This window comes from Asparagus officinalis, chromosome 5 (genome assembly GCF_001876935.1).
Source record: "Asparagus officinalis chromosome 5, Aspof.V1, whole genome shotgun sequence".
NCBI lineage: Eukaryota > Viridiplantae > Streptophyta > Magnoliopsida > Asparagales > Asparagaceae > Asparagus > Asparagus officinalis.
The window spans coordinates 108,403,962-108,425,183 of NC_033798.1; the positions used below are offsets into that span (position 1 = coordinate 108,403,962).

Sequence of the window (21,222 nt, forward strand, 5' to 3'; positions counted from 1 at the left end):
GGGTATGGGTTTTATATGATTAGATCCACGTGCGGATGCGAGGGGAAAATGCCTTCGCATGGTTATGGATAAATTTTCAAAACCAACTCTTTTTGAACTTTGATGGTTTCAAAAACCAATCCCCAAGTTTCAGCCAGCTGACACTGGGTTGAAAATATTAAATAAATTGAAAAAGTTTTACGGGACCGGGAATCGCATGACGTTTAGGGGCTGTTTGGTTCGTTTTCTTGATATAGAGAAATGCAATTCCATGTAAAGAAACACAAGTTTTGAGTTTTCCAAACTTTTCCAAGAAATAGATTGTTTTGCTTTGGTTCGCACATAAAAAATGGTGGGAAACCAATATATTTATTTTTCTTGTGTTTGGTTCGCATAGAAAAAAAAGGAAAACTTTTATAAACAAAGCAGAGAAGGAAAAAAATCTGACGTGGCAGAGTTTTCATCAATTTCACTTGGTTGGGGAAGGAAATCGGAGAGGGAAAAAATCTTAGTTGGCGGCGATTTCAGCAGAGTTTTCCCTCTTCCATTCGAGCGAACCAAAGCGGCACAAAGAAATGGACGAAAACAAAAAAGCTGACGTGGAGGGCTAAAAATCTGACGTGGAGGAGTTTTCTGAGTTTTCCACCCCTTATAATAGCGAACCAAACAGCCCCTTAACACAAAATTAATGCTTGCTAACAAAGTTGTGTCCACATCATCACTCGACAGCATGCACCCCTCGAGGGATGGATAAGAGCCAAATTTTACTGGATTTAGAATCATGTGAAACTGTTGTATCAAATCATGTAGCTTTACGGGATTCTGAATCCTGTGAAGTTGCAAGCGATCTAACAGAGACTTTGAAGTCTCTGTCGAGAGTCCTACAACTTCATGGGATTCAAAGTCACGTGAAGTTGCCAACCGCACCTCACCTACACCGTTTATACTTACTCTCTCTCTCTCTCTTCTCTCTCTTCTCTCTTCTCTCTACTCTTTTTTCTTCTCATTTCCCCCTCTCCTCCTCGCTCTCTCCCCCACACTGAGACTCGCGGTTTCTTATCTCGACCTGACACGCTCCGACCATTTTCGCTCCGATCACATTTCTCCACCGCCGCCGACCTCTATTGGGCCAAAGTTCACCAACGATGGATGACATCACATCATGTGGACTGGAGGCAATACCATAAGCCCTACATAAATAGATGGAATAATATGTGGAATCTCATAGAGAATGAGAGAAATTCAGTGAGTTATAACGAGTATATGCATTAGTATAAGGATATCACACGCAGATGGATAGTACGCGACCTACACTCAGCAACTGGATTCATGCCACGTCCACCGTTAGATACTTACATCCTTAGGGCCACGATCGAGAGAGATTATGTAAGTTTTTAAACTTATTAAAAAGAATATTCTTCTTTTGTAATTATACTGCTTGCTAAGCTGTGTATATACTAATTAAATTGTAGATTCGTGTATTTGATGAGATTGAGGGAAATATAAATAGAGTATTGCCGAGATTCAGGATCCAAAAGCAATATCAGTCTGCAACAATATCAGGCAAAGAATAGTGAATATGTTTCATAGGAATCATGTCGACGAGTTTGAAGGATGCGAGGACAGAACACGCTAATTTCTAAACGTGCACGAGCGAAAACGTAAGACGGGTTCTAGAACGGCATGTGATGATGGAGCCGACACTTCACATAGTACAATGCGTAATGATGGATCCGGTACTTCTCAGCCTCATACACAATCAGATACACAGATCATCAAGGCTCGTGATCAATGACATCGAGGACGGGGATGGGGGTGGGGTGGGGGGCGGAAGAGTTAGGCGAAGGGGTATATGATGTTTATTTTGTGATTCTGAATCTCATGAATATATTTGGTTAGATTGTTCGAAATTGTTGCTTGTGTGGATCAATTTTCATGTATATATGTGGTTGGAATTTCGTGTATATATGCAGTTGAAGTTTCGTGTATGTGGTTGGATTTCGTGTATATTGTTGCAAAATTTTGTATATACAACAAGTTGTGAATGAGGAGGAAAATTCACTATGAACATACATGCTTTTGCATGTCCCGCAACTTCATGGAATCCCATGAAGTTGCAGAGGTCAATTGGTAGATTCTAAATCCCATGAAGTTGCAGGGGTCAATTGGAGGGGTCAACATGTAGAAGTTGCAGGGACCAATTGGATGAAGTTGCAAGGGTCAATTGGAGGGGTCAATTGGTAGATTATGAATCCTATGAAGTTGCAGGGGTCAATTGGTAGAGAGCTCAAATTGGAGCTCTCTTGCAATCTAACTCTGCAACTTCACGGGATTTTGAATCCCGTGATGTTGCAGGTGTCAATTTGCAGAGAGCTCGAATTAGAACTCTCTCATGATTCAACCCCAAAACTTCACGGGATTCAAAATCCTGTGAAGTTTGCAGGCTTTCGATCGACCTCATGCACGGTCACCCTCGAACGATGGCAAGCTCAACAGCTCCATGAAATTATCAATCTCGTGAAGTTATTAATGAAACAAAACTTCACGGGATTAGAAATCATGTGAATATTGTTTTGACTAATTTCCTCCATAATTTCGTGCTAAACTTTACGAGATTCACAACCTCATGGGTTTTGCAACTTATTTAGCATTTTCCGCCCATTTTCTGCTAGCTGGCTGAAACTGGGTCGAAAATGCTAAATAAAAATAAAATGGGTTAATTTTTGAAATTAAAGTTCAAAAAGGGTTGGTTTTAAAATTTGTCCAAGGTTATCTAAAGGATTAAGTGTATATTAGTCCCTTAAATCATCCATAATTGCAAATTAGTTCCTCAAGTCTTAGTATTTGCTTATTAGTCCCTCAAATCTAAATGCCTCCTGCAATTTCATCCCTATGGTTTAGTAATGTGAGTTTTGAGGGGAACGTTATATCATCTTTAATAGAATGAGAGGGTTTACTCGTTATACATTCATTTAAAACTCATCAACCCGCATCTTAGCAGATTTAAACCCACAACCGCTTATCCTAAACATGAATCTAAAAAATTCTTTTTTCCGCAACGGTCAAGGGCGCCCCAAACCCATTTCAGAGCTCTTTCTATGGTGATACTTCCTTTAAATTCTATATAATCCTCTAAATTACGATGCTTTAAGAGGGAAACATATACTATAATGGGTATTTAGGTAACTATAGATGTTGGGTTAAGGGTTAACCCAACCATAGTTAGAGAAAATAACAGAAAAGCTAAAAGATGGACGAAATTGTAATAAAACTATAGATTTGAGGGACTCATTTGCAACTGACCCTTAATCTACCTAATATGTTTTTGGCATAATCTTTTCTATTTGTTATCTCATAAGTAGTACAAATATTCAAATGGAACTTGAAAAGGAATACCTGAAGCACAACGCATAAATGGTGCTTGAAATTAACGTTAAATTATTCATTATTAACATATACTTTTTTTGTGTGCATATCTCACTCAAGTGGACTGTTCAAAGGACTCTGACTCTGTGAACTGATAATTCTCATAAACATTTTAGGAGGAAATGATGATACCAATATTTGACTAACTGATTATGTTGTATGATATTGATGGTTATTATCTTGCTTTAGGAAAAGATTGACGAATAGCTATTGTTTTTTTTCCTTTTCTTTTTTTTATTTCTTTCTTTTTCCTAAGGAGCTTCTAATGAAATATGTCAGCTGATTAATTGCAATCAAGCGAATATCATCGCTGATTTGAACTTATAACTTATATAATTCATGCAAACTGAATGTCACTTGAAATGCGCCCTCTTGCTTATGGACAAATTTTCTAAACCAACCTATTTGGACTTTTATTCCCAAAAAACGACCCCATTCAAAAATAATTGCAAAAACCGACCTGGTTTCAGCCTCAGTGCTAAAACCAGGTCGGTTTTTGAAAAAAAACTCTCAGAAACTTCACGGGAGTTGAACTCCCGTGAAGTTTCGTAGTTCAAAAAACTTCACGGGAGTTCAACTCCCGTGAAGTTTCGGAGAGTTTTTTTCAAAAACCGACCTGGTTTCAGCGCTGAGGCTGAAACCAGGTCGGTTTCTCTAAATAAATGTGAAACGGGTCTTTTTTGGGGAATAAAAGTCCAAATAGGTTGGTTTTGAAAATTTGTCCTCTAGATTATTATTGTCAAGTAAAAGAAGTTGCATTGCGTACAATTTGCAGTAATTCTCTAGGTCTTATCTCAGTTATCTGCCTAATGAGCCTTTTTCATATATGATCAAATGTATTCTCTTATTGGGAACGTAGATAACCTAGTTGATTTATGAACAAAGAGTTTTTCTTCCCATCTAAATAATTGTTACACTTCACTTTATTAAAGTATTATTACCTACCCGTTATAATTTGCGAAAATGTAACTTTTTTAGTAATAACCTCAAAATGAAATGTTTAATACGATAGGCGTCAAACTGTCAGATGTCTATTGATGGGGGAAATTGCACAAAAATTACGTAATTCGTGACGTGTGAGGTCAGCATTAACATTTTGAGAGAGAATTTCGCCTCCTGCATTTTTATTTGAAAGGATATACCTGCTCAAAACTGCTACACAAATAACTACTGGCATGGAGGGAACACAAAACACTCTCCTCAGCATAAAGTTTCGAACTTGCAAGATTGTTGCCTGGATAAATTTTGTCTGAAACGAGTCTAGATTCAAACTCATTGAACAATTATTGGACTTAAATATATTGCAGTATTGTTCTCAAAAACATATGTACACATCCATAACATTAATATACATTAAACATTGGAAGTGCGCAACATTGTGCTTCCCATAGTACAAATAAATATCCTCGTACAACGATGTACACCAACTGCATTTCCTAATTTCTGAATCCTCCAGCTCTGCTTGTGCTCTTCTATTCTGCATCCAGATCGCTCCAAGTAGTAGCACTGGTTCTAAGTAGCCGCCTGGTTCCATTGAGATCAGCATGACAAACCATTTGCCAAACAGTGATATAACACTATACATACATCCAGGTACTGACGACCCATCAAAAATATAACATGAGAACATGTATCATTAATCAGACTTAAAAAACAAAAAAAATCAAAGACGACGGCCATAGAAAGCTTGATACAATATTTTGTCACTCTCCATGAAAGGATAGAGGAAGATGTATGTGTCAATTAGGTGTTGCATATGTGATATAGATTCAATGAATGATATTTTCCATGAATTTAACTATGGGGATGTTACTTGTTGGTGCAAGAATGTTAGGACTAGGATAATTGTAAACAGTTTCTCAGTTGAGGCACAAGTATATGTCCAGAAATATCACAGAAAGATATGTATTAACGTTTTTAAATTGAATCAAAACATCGAGCTAAATGTGCAAAGCAAAGACAGCTGTATTTATCACAAAGACAAATACCACTACATTCCACGACAGGAGTTGGAGATTTCTCTGTGTGACAGCAATAGCAGCAGCTCTACAAAATCATTTTGTTGGTTTTCCAATGAATAAGAACTGTTCAGCGTTGCACAGCCTTCTAATTATTTTGCTAGCTTCTTGTTCTTTCTTAATAGGTGGACAATACAGCATTATAGACGTAAAAAAAGTGACTGACGTGTATAGAAATAGAATTGTTCTTATACCCATCTAGTGTTGTCGTTGAGAACATTGTGAAAATACTTCCTCCGATCAAGTTCTATTGAAGAAGTCGGGAAAAATCAGGACACAGAATTTATAGGGTTCCCGCGTTCAAACTAGTCATTAAAGGTTAGCAAACATGTAGCATTTTTTAAACTTAAAAAGGAGTGGGAAAACAAATAGGCTCAGCCTGTTTGAGCAGCATAACTAATACCATAACTTATTTTCAGTGTCTCATCATTTATCCTTGAAGAACTCATAACTGACTTGCAACAAATGAAAATGACTTACAAGTGAGGGAGTTTCAAAACAATAAAGGTTGTCTATGCTGCTAAGTTATCTAAAAGATATGCATGTGATAAAGTATATTATTAGCCTGTTTGACAAAGATGAAAGATTACACAATGATTCTTACAGTCATCTCATAGAAAACATAATTAGTTCAATAAAGAATATGACAACGTTTTCAACAATGCATCTATAACAGTTGATTTATCCACTCTTGGCTTCTCAAGGACAGGAGATTTGAATTAGTAAAGATCACTGGGAAATTGGAGACTATAAATTGCATTATATTACATTAGACTTACTAAAGCAGCTAATCAAAACAATACCTGGATGATAGAACTCATAACATCAAATATGCCTCTCTGATTGAATTGTAATATTAAATTCCACTATTCTCAAAAATGAAGACTTCTTGAAGCTATTGATGCCCTGCATTGATAAGAGTATCTGATGTGAAAACACTGTATCCATTTATTTGCATTTATTCTACAAGAAATATATCTCCATACCATGCTTGACGACATCTAACAGCCTCTTGACGAACATGTCTTTTCGGATCATCAAGGGACATCACTAAAGCTCTTAGGACCTAACATGAAATTATAAAAAGGAATAAGTTTTGACTCTAAGCCACGCGATCCTAAATAGAAAATTTGTTCATTATGAACATGATGGGGGAAAAATGAATATTTCACCAAACCAATCCCACCTGCGGTCTCATGGGATAAATCCTTGTGTGAGGAAGTGATGACATTGCTGTAAGACATTGAATTGCTGTTTCCCGTACAAGCTAAGGCATACCACAAAAGATTCCAAGAACTTCAGATTTATAGTGACACCTCAATGAAAATTTGTCGACAGAGAAATCGTTCAAAATGGCGAATATTCAATCAGAAGTAAAAGAAAAGTAAAAAACTGCAAGTGTTCATTTGTGCATGGTTTCACTCTTTACAAGCATTTCAGTCGAGACAAATTCCACTGGTATTTAGTCAAGACGATTCTCGTGCAGAATGCTACTATGCTCTTTGCATTCAGGAAAAAGCAAAATCTAGTATTTCCGAATCTAACTAACTTAAATTATTTAGTTTCCTCAAACAAACGAATCCTATGAAACATGGAGAACACAGATTTACCACCTTCTGTGAAGATCAAGGTCTAGATCTCTATATACTTCCCAGTTTCTTTTAAGATTTTCAGCATAAATAATTACAGCAGTTACGACACTATTTCCATATAGAGACTTCATAATATTTTGTAATTCTGATAAAACATAGAAAACTAAGTACACATGCAAACATGCAAATTAACGCATGCACAAACACATGTAAACAACAATGTAAAGATGTATGTACACATGTAGGCTGCATCCATTTGAGCATATTTAGCCCTACATCCACAAACACATGCACACATATTCATGCATCCATCATATGTAGGCACACAGAAAGATGGTTAGTAAGGATAATGTTTGTGCAGCAATTGGGTCCAAGGCACGTTAAAGGTTAGTGATTTTACAATTTTGCTTATGGGTAGAGTAAATGTGCTAATGTAGTAATGAGTGTTGGCCTTCTTGTTTTGATGATGTTTAACAAACAATTTATTACTAATGTTGTTTGTCTAGTGTTTGTGCATTCCTATGTTTTGTAGACAAACAACGTTGTTGGAGGATGGATGGAATCGAGCCTTAACGTTCATATCAAATGGAGGTTGACGGAATGTCGGTGAAGCCTTGCAATTCAAAGTTAAAGATCAAGTTCAAGCTTCATCCGCGGAGATTACCAAGTCAAGCTTATTGAAGATCAAGATCAAGCTTGGGTAATTTAGTTGTTAGAAATTAAGTTAGTACTTTAAGCTCAATCATATACACAACATACACGTTTGTTTTGTATATATATACTTATATAGTATTACATATATGTTTTTGGTTGCATAGTTTCAAGTTTACTATGAAGACAATTGAATATAATTAGAAAACATATTTTTGCTTCATACTCTCATATGCATAATATCATGATTCATTCAATATCAATTTTAGTTAGCTTTAAATGAAATCATGTTTTAGTGGCATCTCTATGTTATTTTGATAAAATACTACATTCATTGTTTTATAGACTTCATAACAAATTAGTTTACATCTTTCTTCCAAGTCTATAAAATTCATTTTGTAAAGCTTTCAAAGTTTGGTTTAGCCAAAATGCTCAAAATTCAATGTTACATTTTCGTGTTTTTGGACTATTTTTGCAAATATGATAATATTTTTCATTTGGCGAAGCTTTTTCCCTTTTTCGAAACCAGTCCGTTGTAGCATGTTTATTATCATGTCTACCTTCACTTCCCTAAAGTCTTTACATTTTTTGAAAATTTATTTGATATTTTTAAACCAGCATTTTAAAATCAGGCAAAACCAGTTTTCTTGAATATGTAGTTTTCGGTCGCACCGAACCGGTCGACCGAACCTGAGTTCTCCTTGCTCCTGTGCGACATAGCAGCTCTGGTCGGCGACCGATCCGGCTCGACCGAAAGCTCCCATCGTCGACCGCACCGATCGAACCGACGAAGTCTCTACTTCGTTTTTGTTTTTCATGACCTGGCTCAAGCGAGGTCTTCGCGGTCGACCGGATTTTCCGTCGGTCGACCGAATTCTTTCTTTCGGTCGACCGAACGTTCTGTCGGTCGACCGACAATAGATCCGTTAGACACTAACGGCTATTTTTCTGAGTTGTTTTCTGGGGACTGTTTTGTCATTTTGTTTGAGATTTTTATTAAGATCTTGAGTGGGTATAAATACCCAATTGCTGATCTCTTTTCAGGCATCTAAGAATGTTTTAAAAGAGTTTTTAAACAAGGGTTTTAAAAAGAGTTTAAGCTTGTTTAAGCTTGTTTAAGGGTTTAGTTTAAAGCAAGTTTAGCTTTTACAAGTGGAGAAGATTATCTTCTTGTTTGGGCCTCAAATCTCCATCTCTCCATCTTGATCTAGAGAAGTGTTTCTAAACTCATCTAGCAATTTATTATTTTGATTATAACACAACCATTGAGCTTATTGTATTTGCATACATTATATAATTGGGTTGTGGGATAGTGTGACATTGAGTTGAGCCTAATTGAGTTCTCACCTTGTTAGAGAGAACAATCATTTGCTATATTGTGCTTAATTGTTAAATCACTTTGTAATACTCTTGTACACCGAGTGAGGAGTGTGTGGTGAGAGTCGGGGATCGTCCCAAGAGGAGTGGCGTCGGTTGACGTGCCTAGGGAGAGGTTGTAACCGAGCACTTGAGGGAGACACGGCTAGGTCCAACACTTAGTGGGTGTAGAGTGTGATTGCAAGAGTGTGAGTTGTAGAGTTTTCGGTTAGCTAGAAAACCGAGTGTGTAGAAGAAGTTCCGGCTTCCAAACCGGATTGTGTTAGTGGATTTCTCCCCGGGAGTGGGGAGCGGAGACGTAGGACGGAAGGTCCGAACTCCGTGATCATATAGTGTGTTTGAGTGTGCTTTGGCGTTCATTTATATTTATGTTCATATCTTATATCGCCATTGTCATTAGCTCATTATTTATTTCATCCACTATCTTGTTTAGATTTTTTACCCTTGTGTTGTTTATATATCCTTGCATATATTTCATCATATAGGATATATCACTTTGTGTATATTGCTTATTCTTGCTTATAACTATTGTATATCTATCTTGCAAGAATATAACTTGTTAATTAATTTTAATTGGCATTTAATCGGATTAGATTAGCATAAGACCCTAATCACCCCCCCTCTAGGGTCTAACAATTGGTATCAGAGCTTGGTGCTCTTTGATTTAAGGTCTAATCGCCTTGAGTTAAAGATCCAAGTTAGCTTATTGTGCTAATCTAATTTTGAGCTTTATTTGTATCTTGCTTGCCTTTTATATTATGGATATGCATGGTTTAGGTTATGCCATTAATATTGCTCCTAGGTTAGATAATTTCCCTTATGCCCAATGGTGTGTTAGATTTAAACTTTTTGTTCAATCTAAACACTTTGATTTATGGGAAATTATAGATGATGCCTATATTGTGCCCACTATGGAGAAATCCAAGTGGAATAAAAATGATCATCGTATGTTTACTATGAACAACATTTTGTTAGAATATTTACTAAATGTTTTTAACTCATCTATGTCTAACAAGTTTGTTCATGTTGATAGTGCTTACACCTTATGGAAATTAATTGAAGCGCATCAAGGGGACTTGGAGGCGATCCAACAAGTTTTGGCGGATCCGGCTTCAAGCTCATGTGGAGCGTCATGCACACGTACACTAGGCGATAGCCCTAGTAAGGTTTGCGAGTTCGAATCTATTAATGATTTATCTAGTGATGAACTTGTTTGTGTTAGTGAAAAATTATTACATGCCTTTAACAAATTACAAAATGATTTTAATGATTTAAAAAACAAGCATGATGTTTTAAAATCCGATCATGAGAAGCTAGTGTCCAAATTTGATGTCATTGAAAATGAAAATACTATGCTTAGAGAAAGCAATGACTTATTAAATTTGAAAAATAAAAATTTGATCTCATCTATTGCTAGCTTATCTCATGCTAAGATTGATGCCATGTTAGAAGTAGAGAACATAAAGAATGATACAGCTTCTTTTATAAATAACTATTTATGTTCTACTTCTAAAAATGCATATGTGCCTAAAAATGAAGATTTGAATCTTATGAAAAATAGTATTTCATCTTTAGATTCAACTTTGAAAATATGCATTAATAATCATAAGAGGCTTATGGACATGTGTGCCAAGACTAAATCAAAATCATCCACTCATTATGCACACATGTATAGCAAAACTTATAAGTGTTCTATTTGCGTCCGTCAAGGTCATTTAGCTAAGTTTTGTTATGATGCACACAAACATAAGAATTCAAATGTTCCTTGTGCATCTCATATAGCTTCTTCATCTTGTACACTTACACATTCACATGCTCATTCTCACAAAGTTCATCATAAGCATGCTAGTGTGTTCAAGTGTGATTATTGTGATCGTTTTGATCATTTGGCCAAATATTGCTTTGATTTGAAAAAAAAATCTCATTTGACAAATGCTTCCAATAGACCACATGTTTTTAAATGTGATGTTTGTGGTAGGTTTGGACATCTTGCTAAATTTTGTTTTGATATACAAAAAGCTTCTAAATTGCAATATGTTCCAAATAGACCATTGTTTAAGAATGTTTCTCATTTGCAAAATAATTTTAAAAGAAAATCTTTATTTGCAAATGATTCCCGTGCACGAGCTAATGGTCCACAAAAACAAATGGATCTCTTTCATTGCACAAATTGCAATCGGAAGGGTCATTTGAATGAATATTGTTTTGACCATGTTAGTGCACCACATATACCTAAGAGGGTTCATAACCCTAAGGTTTTGAGCTTAAATGATAGGGGTCATGTCCCTAAATCTTTTGGTACCAAGAGTTCTTGGGTACCAAACTTGATATATTGTTGCCTCTCTTGAAATTCTTTTATCAAAGATTTTGTTTTGCTTAAGAGCTTGATATATTGTTGCCTCTCTTGAAATTCTTTTATCAAAGATTTTGTTTTGCTTAAGAGCTTGATATATTGTTGCCTCTCTTGAAATTCTTTTATCAAAGATTTTGTTTTGCTTAAGAGCTTGATATATTGTTGTCTCTCTTAAAATTCTTTTATCAAAGATTTTGTTTTGAATTATTGCTTTAAATTCATTATATTTCACTTATATGATGATATTTATGTGTTTGTGCTTATGGATCATCTATTTGTACCTTATAATGTATTCCATATGTGGTTTGATCAAATTTCTTGATTGATCAAACATCGGTTTTGGATTTAAACTTTGACTTATGATTTCAATTGGTTGACTTGTTTTCATTTGAAAACTTTTTTACATGATTCTCATGTTTCTCTTCTTTTGATTTCATAAATCTATTTTATACATTGGCGTTTATGATATGAGACAATATGTTCATCTTGATATATTTATGTGTTCTCATATCTTGTTTGAATGTGAGTGATTGTTAGCATATTTTTTATGCTTACTCACATGTTATGCCATGATCTTTTATTGCTTATATCCTATATGGCTTTTTGATAGGGGGAGCAATCCCTATACTTGTTTGATACTCACCTATGCTTATTGATAGGGGGAGCTTTCGCTCTCTTATTCTTTTTGTCCCCTTTTTGATGTTGTCAAAGGGGGAAAAATTTTGTGAGTATACAATTCCTTGTTTATATGCATGTGTATTATCTTGTATATGTTCATTTCCTTCATGCATATATTCCTTTTTGTAAATTATTTAGTATACAATTCCTTGTTTATATGCATGTGTATTATCTTGTATATGTTCATTTCCTTCATGCATATATTCCTTTTTGTAAATTATTTGTCATCATCAAAAAGGGGGAGATTGTTGGCCTTCTTGTTTTGATGATGTTTAACAAACAATTTATTACTAATGTTGTTTGTCTAGTGTTTGTGCATTCCTATATTTTGTTGACAAACAACGTTGTTGGAGGATGGATGGAATCAAGCCTTAACGTTCATATCAAATGGAGGTTGGCGGAATGTCGGTGAAGCCTTGCAATTCAAAGTTAAAGATCAAGTTCAAGTTTCATCCGCGAGATTACCAAGTCAAGCATATTAAAGACCAATCAAACTTGGGTAATTTAGTTTAGGAATTTATATTATGTGTGTTAGTACTTTAAGCTCAATCATATACACACATACACATTTTGGTTTTTGTATATATATAGTTATATATATACATATATGTTTTGGTTTGATAGTTTTTAAGTTATACTATAAAACAATTGAATATAATTAGAAAACATATTTTTGTTTCATACTCATATGCATATATATGATTTCATCAATATCAATTTTAGTTAGTTAAATAAAATCATGTTTTTAGTGCATTATATGTGTATTTTGATAAAATACTACATTCATTGTTTATAGACTTCATAACAATAGTTTACATCTTTCTTCAAGTCTATAAAATCATTTTGTAAAGTTTCAAAAGTTAGTTTAGCCAAAATGTCAAAATTCACATGTTTACATTTTCGTGTTTTGGACTATTTTGTAAAATGATGATATTTTTCATTTGGGAAGTCCTTTTTCGAAACCAGTCATTGTAGCATGTTTATTATCATGTCTACAATCATTCCCCAAAGTTTTACATTTTTTGGAATTTATTTGATATTTTTAAACAGCATTTCAAAATCAGATAAACAGTTTTCATATCAGTTTTCGGTCGACCGCACCGGTCGACCGAACCTGAGGTCAAAAGTTCACTGGGCTGACAGATAGCTGTCGGTCGACCGCGCTCCGAGATCACGAAAGAGCTCCATCGGCGACCGCACGGGTCGACCGCGAAGTCTCTGCTTGTTTCTTTGTTTTTCAGCCTGCTCCCGCGCGTCGACCGGATTTTCCGTCGTCCGAACCGAATTCTTTCTGTCGGTCGACCGAACGTTTCGGGTGTCCGTCGCACCGACAATAGATCCGTTAGACACTAACGACTATTTTTCTGCAGCTGTCTTTTGCGGGACTGTTTTGCATTTTTGTTGGGGGTTTTTGTTGAGATCTTGAGTGGGTATAAATTAGCCCAATTGCTATTCTTTTCAGGCATCTAAGAATGTTTTAAAAGAGTTTTATAAACAAGGATTTTAAAAAGAGTTTAAGTTGTTTAAGTTGTTTAAGGGTTTTAGTTTAAAGCAACGTTAAGCTTTACAAGTGAGGAGGATTATCTTCTTGTTTGGCGCCTCAAATCTCCATCTCTCGCATCTTGATTAGAGAAGTGCTTTCTAAACTCATCTAGCCAATTTATTTATTTTGTTATAATTTCATATAGCTTAGATTTATATTTGAGTTTAGTTTAATTGTTTTATTGATACTCTTTGTTCACACACAACTTATTGAGCTTATTGTATGTACTACGGGAGTGAGCCAAGTTCGGTTCAAACCGAAAAAAACCAAGCGAACCGACGCCGCAACCGACCCGAAAAGACGGCGTTTTATGAGTAAGAGTCGGGTTCGCGGGTTGACAAATTTATTAAACCGACCCGACCCGAACCAACCGAATATATTCCCTTGCCTTCAAACCTATCGTTTACCCAAGGACAAAGCAAGTCCGTTACTAAAAATTACAACGTCAGAGTCTAGTATTTAATCCAAAAGGACAAGTTACTTCACTTAAAAACAGTATACATACATGAGCAAGAATAATAAATTGAAGTGAAGTTAAAAAATAAATACATGCTAGCATAGGGTAATAAGAATATATAAAAGATAAATTGAAGTGAAGTTATACTTGATGAAGTTAGAACCGAACAAACCGAACCGAACCGCACCGAACCGATTTGCAATGGTTCGGTTCGGTTTTGAATTATAGGTGGTTCGGTTCGGTTGTTCAAATTTAGTAAAAACCGACCCGAACCGAACCGTGCTCACCCCTAGTATTTACATTAATAGTATAATTTAGGGTTATGGGTTTGTGACATTGAGAGTGAGCTTAATTGAGTTCTCACCTTGTTAGAGAGAACAATCATTTGTTAATTTGTGCTTATCATGAGAATCACTTTGTAATACACTTGTACACCGAGTGAGGAGTGTGTGGTGAGAGTCGGGAATCGTCCCAAGAGGAGTGGCGTCGGTTGACGTGCCTAGAGAGAGGTTGTAACTGAGCATTTGAGGGAGACACGGCTAGGTCCAACACTTAGTGGGTGTAGAGTGTGATTACATAGTATGAGTTGTAGAGTTTTTGGTTAGCTAGAAAACCGAGTGTGTAGAAGAAGTTCCGGCTTCCAAACCGGATTGTGTTAGTGGATTTCTCCCCGGGAGTGGGGAGCGGAGACGTAGGACGGAAGGTCCGAACTCCGTGATCATATTGATTGTTTGAGTGTGCTTTGGCGTTCATTCATATTTATGTTCATATCTTATATCGTCATTGTGCATTGCTCATTTCTATATCATCCACTATCTTGTTTAGATTGTTTATCCTTGTGTAGTTTACATATCCTTGCACATACATTGCCTATATCTCTTTGTTAGGATATATATTGTTGTTCATATTACTTATCCTAGCTCATATACATTGTTGTATTTCATATTTACTATGATAACTTGTTAATTAAGTTTTAATTGGCATAAAATCGGATTAGATTAGCATAAGACCCTAATCACCCCCCTCTAGGGTCTAACAATGAGAAATCAACAGCATTTAGTAAGGTGACAACATAACAAAGCTCTGACACATCTTTAGTGCAACACTAGTATAAACTTTGCTGAAGGGCATATGAGATAAAATTAAAAAAAAAAGTGGTTTCTCAAGAACAAGTGAGAAGGAAAAAGATTATTGTTCTAGATCTTGAAAGTAGGCAGCGTACGCAAAATGACAAATCAGTTCCAGGTTTAAACATAATGCTAGATCCCAGCCAAGTAAAGCCAAAAGCCTCGCAAGTGATGATGTGTTATTTTAAGGAACAATACCGTTATGCGAGAGACTGTCCACTACATGTTCCGCATTACATTTTTCCAACAAAAGTTTGCATGGTTTTTCATTAGATTGGCCTTAAAAAGAAACTTTGTTATATATGAGCAGAAGTTAGAGGAAACCAAATCAACTTGAAACTCTTCAATATCAATAAATGAATGAATTTTTAAAAGCCTGTTACCATCATATGAGGATAAGAAACCAGTCGAATGAGGTGATTTATAATAGTATGAGCATTCTCTACAATAGCTTCCTTCCCTGCATTCAGAGACAAACAAATAACAGAAGAAAAAATTATGATGGCAATGCAATTAAATTAGCATTCATCACTTGAAGATCTTGGCTGACAACTTCATTTGTTTCACACTCGATAATTAGTAAACTGATATTGTTTTGATAGTGATTAAAAGAACATATATTCCGCTCTTAATAACTAAGAGATGGACTGCAAACGTCAGTAGTATTTATGGAAGAAAACAAATAGAGCATGTGTCTGTTTTCGCAATTTCAAAAAAAATTGTAATGGTATAGTTTACTTTGAACACAGGTTAGGCATCAAAAGATTGTAAGAGTAATGGAACTAGAAAGAACAAAAATTAACATGGAAAGATAAACGACTAAGTGTTTCCCAACATTAGAAAGCTACATTTCCTAGGATCCTTCCCCTTGCCAATCTGCTAAACATCAAGCATGCGCTAATTCATGTCAGGGTATCCAGTCTTGTAGTTTCTAAGTGAAAAACCTTGGTTTCATTGGATTACCAAATCCAAAAGCTCAAATTTTAGAACTGCAATAGCTCCCTACAGTATATATGTGTATGTGTGAGGCTTTAAGGTTCCAAAGAAACAAATTTAAACTTTGTTCCCACCAACCAATCAATATTGTGGGTCACAATAATGGATGCTCCATACACTTATTTACCATATTATAAAACTTTCATGGTGCTATATTATACATTCTGAAAGTTTGTGTCATCCATTTATTATCTATTTGTTGCTACATTTACAGGTCATCGTTTTCCAATCATTAGAGGAATAGGTTATAGGCCTTCAGACCGCATAATTTTTTGTCTGCATGTGACTAAATGAGCTTTGAATTAACATGGTAGACTCAGTGCAGGGACAAGACAGCCTTCGGCTTAAGTATATAGACAAGTTGTTATCAAAATACAGACCGTGTCAATTTTTAAGTATATGATGAAGGAGGTGTTGGATATCTACTATATTTGTCAAGGGGAAAAAACCCCTCGGGAAGGGGAGAATGTTTAAGCGTTATAAAGTAATATTAGTAAGATTGTTTGGTTTCCTCGTACCTTGACAGGAAACTATAACTCCAAGGAGCCGCTATATATTAGGGCATCTCAAGGTAGTTCAGGCATTTGCTTAGTGGGTAGAGGGATAACTGGACCCAATCGTATGACATCTCATATAGCTTCATAGAGAGTTTTTATATATTAACATGAACATAGCAATAATTCCACATTCATGCATGAGAAGAGGAAAACAAGATTCTGTCAATAATGAGCTAAATCTTGAATGAACAATAGTCAATAGCAGTAAAATAGTGGTGCTGATTCTGACATGTTTGTTATCATAGATGATTTAACTTTTCATAGACAACAGCTTTTAGTCGGTGTAATCAATATCCTATCCACATAAATCAATCATCCAAGAACCATACCATAGAAGAAACTCATATAGTTATTACTGTACAGTAAAAACTTACCATTCTCATCCATTAGTATCCCTGACAAGACTAATAAAAGGTTATATGTCATTTCTTTATTCGATACTCCCAAAGTAGATATAGATAAGCCCTCCAATAATGCAGGTATAACCTGCAGAAGAAAATAAAGCCCTGCTGTGAATTGCAGATGAAGCCGAGTAGAAAAGAAATAACACTAGTGAACAAGAATGCACATGCAATTTTGGGCAAAAGTGAGTTTTAAAGCAAACCTTTTTTGCTTCGGCAACAACAGCAGCTAACGGAGTGTCAGAAAAAATATGCCCAAGAGCTCTATACAGTATAGCTCTGAAAATGTTTTAAACATCAAGAGTAAGAAACTCAGACCACTGTCAATAAAATGTAATTTACAAACAACTGAAGCAAATCACTTCTTTCATAAATTACTAAGCATTTTAGAGAAATGCTTCCCTTTCCAAGAAACTGACTCTCCATTCTTATATGAGAAAAGTTAATAACTATCTATGAACTTACACAATGTAGCTAGAAAACATGAAAACCTGTTATTCAGTTTACATTATGTACATTTTGGGATAAGTGACAGGCAACAACCCCACGTAATGCCAATTATCCTATCAAGAGAGGCATTGCAATAAAATTGGATTGGAGTTTATAAGCTACTTATTTACTAAAATTTGTAGAATGTTTTGATAAGAAAAACTGATATAATGAAAGGAGCACGAAAGCACCTTGTTCTTGATGAATTGGATTCTTTGATTGAAGAGAGCAAGACGGGCATCATGCTTGAGAAGAATCGTTGTTTATAAAGTGGCCTCATTGTTGCATGAAATTTTCTATTCAAGCAAACTTCTGAATCAGTAAGAAGGATATGAAATGCATCTGCTGCAGCTCTGATCAAAAGGGAATGCATATTCTGATCATTGTCTCTAGCTTCATCCTTGGCTACTGAAGTGGCAGGAATATCCTGATCAGAGAGTAAGCACTTCAATAGACGCTTTGCTATTTCTTTCACCTTGTCATGTCCACGCATAAGCAAACTTTTACCAAGCCATGCCAAGCCAACAATGGCATGGATTTGGTAAGAAATGAGGCTTGAACAACTCAAGTTGTCATCAGTGCCATTGGCAATTTTACATTCTTTTAAACAACTAGAAAGTACCGCCGATATACTCTCAAGAACCACATCAATTACTACTTCCAGTTCATGAGTGCTTGAAAGTTCTGCTGTACCGATATTTGCTGGCCATTTGTTAATCATTGAAGCCAAAGCTTGAGCTGCCGGGAGATGACCTTTAAGTAGGAAAACTGTGAACAATCTGGTTAGTGCTCCAACATCTGGCACAGGTGTTTGTGGATGTAGCACTATCACTACTGATGCAAACAGAGATATAAGCCACTCATCTTTACAGGATAAGCCAGATATATCTGGAATTGACTGCAGCGCTTCTAAGTTGGATAAGGGCAAGCCTAAAGAGTCCAACAGAAGAAAGGTAGTAGATGATAGAATAGTATAAGCTTTCCGTACAATAATACTCTGGTTTTCTTCTGTACAATATCCAACACAAAGCTTCATCACCATCATAGTTGTATCAAGAACACCCTGAAATAGAATACCAATCAACAACATATCCAGAAATGTGAATTTCATGTTGCTCTATAAGGAAGCCAAATTGCAAGTGTATTTCAAAAATTGTATAAAGATGTAATAACGAAAAATAGCTGGGTTCATGCTAGTCCAGGTTTTGCAAATGTGAGTTTAATGAGCAACAATAGCCATACTTACATTCCTTTGAAATTCTACACTGAGAACACTACTCTTTTCCATCAGATTCCAAATATTGGTAGCAAATTGCATTGCGACTTGGTCAGCTTTTCCAAACTTGTGGCACCTGATCACAAACATATAGGCCTCATCAACTTGTAAACTGCACACACTTCTAACTAATGTTGCCAATGCATGAGATCATGTAGAAATAAAACTAGGAAAGAGTTTTCTTGAGCAAATGCGAGAATACTGGCATCCCTCTGTGGATAAAACGTGGAAGGTCAGCTAGATGATCTGGGCATGAGCTGTGGAGACCAATAGGCGAGCTAGTTAGGACCTAGGCCTGTAAGAATGTAGCTATTTGCGAAAAAGGACTTAGACCAAGAAGAACTTAGATAGACCGACGTGAACATGGTTCATTGCATATTGAAGCTGCAAAATCTGCAAACCCCCTTCAAACCAGTATGTCCCATCTCATGAAACAAATGCTAGATTTTGCCACTACCAACCATTACCTGTTAATGCTTCAGACCCATGTATGTTGAGCATATTTAATGCCATTCTCGAGTAGGAAAAAAACTATGGGCTGGACAGGCAAAGCAGACTAGAAGATCACTATTGTTGTCAAAATTCCCTTGATGTCAAGAAATGAAACAGAAAAGGTGAAAGGCGGACCCCAAAGGCAGTAACACACCAGCTACAGCTAAACTATAAAGAACAATAAGGTAAGATCCAATATGAATTCAAAATGCAACTGCCTTTAGTTGTCCTCTCTCGTACAGGATTTTGGAGAATAAGATGAGGAATTTGAGTTATAAGCAAAAGAGATGGTAACAGCCGATGAAACCAATCCAGTGACTAGTATCATATTTTCACTTGTTGCTTATTGATTCCAGACAAAAACTGTGTGGGGAAATCAAGAAGAAAACAAATTGCTAAAATGACAAGATTATGCAAACTGGTCAGAGCTCATGACAAAAAAATATACATAACTTGATTGGAAGGTGCTTTCTGTAGAAAACTTCCTTTAGTGCTCAAAAATATTTTGAGAGCTCATGAAGGGATATTTAACTACAATGGATCTTTGATGTCCAAAAATATTTTTGAGAGCTTATGAAGGAATATTTGATGGTCAAAATTATTGGAAGCCGTGGGCTGGAAGTGGTAGGTAAAACCATATCGAAAAAAATTAGTTGATGATAAGATACAATATGGAGGGATATTTTACTAGATACCAAGGAAGCACGCGATTAGAGTAGCACTGAAGTAGAGGTACTAAAATCTCAGCAGCTCCTAGGTTTCCGTTGACCTGTAACGAAGCAAAGGGTAAGATTTTGAACAAATAAAATATACTTGTCTCGGGATTGCACAAACATACCCAAATCTCTGAGAAATTGGAGAATATAACATCTTCAAGACCTCGTATCACTGTTGACATAAAGTCTGGACCAGCAGTACCGATTTCCGAGATTACTTCTAGTTTAACACCAAGAGATGTAGTATCATCATGTAAAAGCATAGAAACAATCCTTTCAACTACAAATTTACAATAGCCTCTTTCCTTCTTAGAGTCATGAAACTTTTCTATATGTAAACCAATTTGAATTAATGCCTCCAAAGCAGTTCTCCACAAGAATGGTTCATCAAACCTGCCAGTGATAACTGACATAAGGACTGCTAAAATATCTTCATATATTTTCTCCGATACAGGTGAGTGACATCCTGGAAATGTTGCAAGTACCTGCAAACCCTTTACTGCAAGTAGTTTTACACAATCGTGTCACTGAATAATAAAAGATTAAATAGGTGATATAACATAAGAGCGACCATGAGGCTAACAACATAAAAGAGAGAATTAGCATATGTACAGAGAAACTAAGAAGATACAACAGCAACTTGATAATAAAGCATGATGAGAGGATCCAAAGCTATGAAAACATAAGACACAACAATTTAATGAGCAATTACAAGGGAAGTATGCAGTTTTGCATCCAAACTAACTAGATATTGTTATAGTGCTCAAAATCTATTCTAACAGGCGCAATAACCGGTGCGCAGAGCAACTGTACATGAGCAATTATACTAATATACTGATTGACAGAGTAAAACGACACACGGAAAAAATACATAGAATTCAGTAGACACACTTATACCACGTCTGAATTTTAGCCTGTTACTCGTGTGGCAGTTTTTTTAAGATTGAGAATGTGATCCCATTTGACTGATCAGCTTCACTTTTCCCTTAACAGAAAGCAATTCCCTGCAGGGGAAAAACCTTTTAGCAATTCATCTAGACTCTTCCTAATCCAAGACTGCTTCATGATTAGAAGGAACTAATCAACTACAAAAA

General features: G+C 35.8%; 1 protein-coding gene across 5 annotated transcripts in view; it reads right to left on the reverse strand.

Annotated features, from left to right (window-relative positions):
- The window catches only part of LOC109840603 (MMS19 nucleotide excision repair protein homolog), a 28,481-nt gene continuing 11,912 nt past the window's right edge, over positions 4,654-21,222 (reverse strand). For 3 of the 5 annotated variants that reach the window (XM_020409316.1, XM_020409319.1, XM_020409321.1), the window contains exons 11-21: positions 20,251-20,627; positions 20,108-20,181; positions 18,891-18,996; positions 17,836-18,707; positions 17,359-17,434; positions 17,129-17,240; positions 15,585-15,661; positions 6,610-6,690; positions 6,410-6,489; positions 6,227-6,329; positions 4,654-5,001 (exon numbers count right to left, since the gene is read on the reverse strand). In XM_020409316.1, coding sequence (XP_020264905.1) covers positions 6,296-6,329; positions 6,410-6,489; positions 6,610-6,690; positions 15,585-15,661; positions 17,129-17,240; positions 17,359-17,434; positions 17,836-18,707; positions 18,891-18,996; positions 20,108-20,181; positions 20,251-20,627 — 1,889 coding nt within the window. In that variant the 3' untranslated portion in view covers positions 4,654-5,001; positions 6,227-6,295. Of the gene's footprint in view, positions 5,002-6,226; positions 6,330-6,409; positions 6,490-6,609; positions 6,691-15,584; positions 15,662-17,128; positions 17,243-17,358; positions 17,435-17,835; positions 18,708-18,890; positions 18,997-20,107; positions 20,182-20,250; positions 20,628-21,222 lie in introns of those variants that run through there. The other 2 variants (XM_020409317.1, XM_020409320.1) reach the window with 2 other exon arrangements.